The sequence below is a fragment of the Nicotiana tomentosiformis genome, chromosome 6 (genome assembly GCF_000390325.3).
Source record: "Nicotiana tomentosiformis chromosome 6, ASM39032v3, whole genome shotgun sequence".
NCBI lineage: Eukaryota > Viridiplantae > Streptophyta > Magnoliopsida > Solanales > Solanaceae > Nicotiana > Nicotiana tomentosiformis.
In genome coordinates this window covers 57,813,180-57,818,421 of record NC_090817.1, presented here as the reverse complement: position 1 = coordinate 57,818,421, position 5,242 = coordinate 57,813,180, and the positions used below count along the sequence as shown (strand labels likewise).

The 5,242-nt window shown below is 35.5% G+C and overlaps 1 protein-coding gene across 1 annotated transcript; it reads right to left on the bottom strand.

The window, feature by feature from the left end:
• Positions 1 to 229: 229 nt before the first annotated feature.
• On the bottom strand, positions 230 to 655 carry LOC104097159 (uncharacterized). Its single transcript, XM_009603684.1, has one exon. The coding sequence runs from the start codon at positions 653 to 655 to the stop codon at positions 230 to 232; it is 426 nt and encodes a 141-aa protein (XP_009601979.1).
• Between the last annotated feature and the right edge of the window lie 4,587 nt (positions 656 to 5,242).

Below are 5,242 nucleotides of genomic sequence, written 5' to 3'. Positions count from 1 at the left end.
TGAAATTGAGACACTCACGCCTAACTACTAACTTTCTACCTTAATTCCCAACCTCCACACCCACATATCAAGGGTAATGTCCTCAATAAGCTGAATGTGCGCCATGCCATACCTATTCACCTCTCCTCAGTACTTCCTAGGCCTACCTCTACCTCTCCTCCAGTTCCACCATTGTCAACCTCTTGCACATACTTATCGGGGCATCTATACTCGTTCTATTTACATGCTCTTACCATCTCCGCCTAGCTTCCCGCATCTTATCCTCCACGGGGGCCACTCCCACCTTCTCTCGGATAACTCCATTCCTAATCTTATCTCTTCTGGTGTTCCCATACATCCATCTCAGCATCCTCATTTCTACTACTTGCATCTGTTGTACATGGGCGTTCTTGACCGGCCAACACACCGCACCATACAACATAGTTGGTCTAACCACTACTTTGTTAAACTTTCCTTTCTGTCTTGGTGGTACCTTCTTATCACACCAAACCCCAAAAGAGAGCTTCCATTTTATCCACCTCGCTCCAATCTGATGTGTGAAATCATCGTCTATCTCATTGTCACTAGAAATTATAGATCCGAGGTACTTGAAACTCCATTTCTTGGGAATTACTTGTGAATCTAGTCTCACTTCTACGTCCTCTTCTTGAGTCATGCCGCTGAACTTACACTCCCAATACTCTGTTTTAGTCTTTCTCAACTTGAAACCTTTTGACTCCAACGTTTGTCTCCAGACCTCCAGCCTCGCATTATAACCCGCCCGCGTCTTGTCAATCAGTACTATATTATCTCTAAGGCATGTGTCTCGTTAATCAGTACTATATCATCCAGGAATAACATGTACCATGGCACCTCCCATTGAATGTCCCGTGTTAGAACATCCATTGCTAAGGCAAATAAAAATGTACTAAGAGCGAATCCCTGATGCAGACCCATCACAAAGAAACAAAATTGATCAATTCTTTTTTTGGTCTCTTCTGCGAAGTCGCTTCAAGCACCAAGAAACAAAATTAATGATACTCAATTTATCAACAACAAATATTTACACCAAATCAATAAAAGTAAGATGTAATAATCCCTTGAATGATTATTCAATTTATAAAAATAACCTACTAAAGTTACATTTATGAAATTTTGGATAATAAGGTCATCCAGCCTATATCTCCTATAAAATAAACCAACCTAATTGGAACCCATTTGATCCATTTTAAGTTCCATACCAAACCTGAAAACCCGAAATCTTAAACCCACTCGTGATCCGAATTCCAACAAAGTGGCTATTGTTATAAAATTAAGATTAAAGCTAAATAAATTAGAGACAAGTATAGAGAGAGAGTGATATATTATTCAACTTTAAACTGATGTGTATATTGAACATAATTTCTCCCCTATATATAGAAGAAAGAAAACATCAGTGAGGCTTTTCTGGAGTTGCTTGTAAGCTTTCTGCATGGGCTACTCGCAACCTGCCTATTTATTCAGAAGGTGTTGCAACTAAATTAATTGAGTTGCTTGCAATCTGCCTGCATCATCTACTTACAACCTACCTGCTTCTTATAGATAAAATTCAACGAAATGCTAAATAGATAATCAAGAAAATTATCTATATTAGAATATCGAAAGGATAAGCTTCTTCAGAAAGATTATTGTCATGACCCAAAAATACATCAGTGGTTGTGATGGAACCTAGCCCCTAATGGCAAGGTAAGCCAATAATCATAATTAATAAGGCAAGGAAAAAAGAATAATCTGCTAATATAGATAAAGCATAAATGCATCTTAGTATAACAATATCAAATGCGAATAAAAAGTCAAAAAAACTCCCAAATTCCGGTAGTACAAAGTCATGAGCTTCTAAGATAAAATACAACTAAGTCATAATATAGAGATATTATCTAGAATGAGATAACCGTATAATAATGAGAAGAATGTGACTCCAAGGGATTGCGGTCAATCAAGCAGCATTACCTTGAGTCTCCTAAGTCAGCTACTGGGCACCCTCCTGAAATCCACTAGTGCCAATGTCAGAATCTGTACAAAATATACAGAAGCATAGTATGGGTAGAAAACTAATATGTACTCAGTAAGTATCGAGTCTAATCTCAAAGAAATAGTGGCGAAATTTTGACAAAGAGTGATACTTACTTTTTCAACCTAGAAAAACCATATTAATATGAAATCATAGAGAATATCCAAAAACAATGAATATAACAATGAGGGGTGAAATTTAGAGATAAGATAAGCATGCTTCTAAAACAAGATAACAAATACAATACAATTCCAAATTCGCATATAATGATGATATGCACCAAGTAGCACCTATATGAATGCTTCTATATGAGTCTAGGATGATTATTCATGCTCAAGACTCAATCATAACCAATATCCATCCAGTGTGATCCAACATGGTCCAACATGTCTCACGTTCTCAACTGGATACGCGTATCACATGCACTCATGGAGCCCAATGTAACATGAGCAATCACCTAACCCAGGAGAGATGAATTCATATCCAAGTGCCACATGAAAATCCATCATGCCATAACATATCAACATCACAATAACCACACGATATAAACAATCATCCCTTAACAATATGAATCCTCTCAAATGTCCAAATGTGTCATAATCGTACCAATTCGTAAAACATTTGTATCATTAAGGATGTATGCATATGTTCATGAAATAACAAATAAAATATATAATGATATAATAAATAAAGATGCCGTTGTATGCTCATGATATAAAGGATGACTACGGATAAGTCAAGTATATCAACAAATATCAAGAATAGCCCATCATGTCCAAATAAGATGTCATAAGCTAAAACATGATTTCTAGCATGAATAAATAGGCTTACGTAGTCATACAATAAAATAGAGCATAAGTCAAGCAGAACAAACAGCCGAACAAGGCATAAAGAAGTCTAAAACTACCCCAAACATGATATAGCATTAGTGTATGTATATACGCTCGTGACCTCGCATGTACGTTACCCGCAAATCATGTAGTATAACACATAAGTTCAAATTGTAGAAAATTCCCTCTTAACAATGTTAGAAAGAGACTTACCTACTCCCATAACTGCTTCAACCCTCAAATACTATTTTTCCTTTTTAAATTTTCCTCCAAATGACCCAACTCCAAACAATATTTAATGCAGTCAAATAAAGTCATATAAACTAATTCCAAGCAACAAAGCTTCAATTTTTATTTTTATCTCAAAAAGTCAATAAAAGTCAACTCGGACTCACATGGTCAAAATTTGAATCCAAGGTCAAATCTTTTTGACCCATAACCCTACGAGTCTAAATAAGTGATCAATTTCCAAATATGAGTCTAAATAGATTACAAAAACCTCAAAATACACTCTCTTAAATTATAGAGATAGTATACCAAGGGTTGGCTTTTGCATAAGTGACCCCATAATACTTAGTTTCATTTTGGAAGCCTTAAGGAGATGGTTGATTTGGATTCGGGAAGGTTCAAGAGTGAATTGGACTACTTAGTTTTATTTGAAAGCCTTAAGTTATAAGAGTTAACCAATGATTGATATTTGAGTAAACGACCCTAGAATCGGATTTTTATGGTTTCAATAAATTCATATGGTGATTTTGGACTTGGGTGTATGTTCAGATTTGGTTTTGGATGTTCCTAAAAGATTTTGACTATATTTTTGTGAAATTTGCAATTTGGAGATTTAGAAGTTCATAAATGTCATGACTCAGAATCCCAACCACGGGGTTGTGATGGCACCTAACATCCACATGCTAGCCAAGCTGATGTCAACCATAGAATTAGCCAATTTTAATAGTTTAAAATAGAATAATAATAATAATAATAATAATTAACAATTGGTATAATACGAAATACATATGATAAATCCATAAAAAAACACGGTCTATACTAATCCCAAAAATCCGGAGTCACAAGTACAGATCGACTAGAAAACTAAAAATATGGTCTGAATAAAATACATCTGTTTGAAGCAAAATAAACAGTAAAGACAAAATAAAAGGGGACTTCAGGGACTGCAAAAACCAGGCAACTCTACCTCAAGTCTCTTAGGCAAATCTGACCCGAGCGAACTCTTTTACACACCACTGGGACCAACATCGGGATCTACACAAGAAGTGCAGAAGTGTAGTATGAGTACAACCGATCCCATGTACATTATAAGGGTCGAACCTAACCCCGACAAAGTAGTGACAAGGCTATGACAAGACACTTACTATAAACCTATACGAATAATAATAAAAGACAACATAAATATAGGAAAAGAAAGTAAACTCATTAAGAACGAGACCCAAAGGTCAACTAATAGAGGGTCCCAGGATAACATCATCTCAAAATCCACATATCACAATACTGGAACAAAACATTACAGCTACAATCACTACAACACATGATACTCCGTTGTCGCGTGCAACCGATCCCAATATCATATCAATATTTATTACGGTGTGGAACCCAATCCCATCATCAATTTATTTAAATATTATTGTGGCGCACAACCCATTCCCAATATCGACTCATTAATAAGAACAACTCAACACAACCAATAACGTAATCCCAACACAAAAGGTACCAAGCGTACAAAGCACCAAGGATCTACTAGTACAACCAAGAATAACCAATACCTTGTACTCAGAAACCTCAACAATTCATTAAAACAAGAATAGCTAAAGGACTCGCAGAGTTGTACACAATGTAATAAAGTACAACAAGTAAGGTAAGGACAATAAAGGAAAGTAAAGGCATGAAACAGTGAAAGTATCCAACTAGTACAAGTGAAAGCATATAATAGGTAAGCAAATATTGATCAAGGAATAAGTAACAAGAACAAGTAACAGTTGAATGAAAAATAACAAATGAGGCATAATTAACAATTAATGACATTTAGCAATGAAGGAAAATAACGAGACATAATATGGTATAACTAATGACATTAAGGTAAATAAACCATCCCCCATGCTTTAGCCCATGACAATGCATATACACTCGCCACCTCACATATATGTCGTCCCCACATATAATTCATGTAGCAAATAGACTAACAAGTCCTAATTCCCTCAAGTCAAATTTAACCACGACAATTACCTCTTTCCACAATAAAATCAATAATCCACCACGACTTTTCATTTAGAACAAGCCTACATACCAACTGAATCTTGCCAAATATCATTCAAACAATCCAAAATAAGCTTTAGAAACTATCCACAAATGAAAAAGGTTCAATTTT

Excerpts from the sequence above, each read along its gene's own strand:
- LOC104097159 (XM_009603684.1), bottom strand. The coding sequence starts at position 655 with ATGACTCAAGAAGAGGACGTAGAAGTGAGACTAGATTCACAAGTAATT.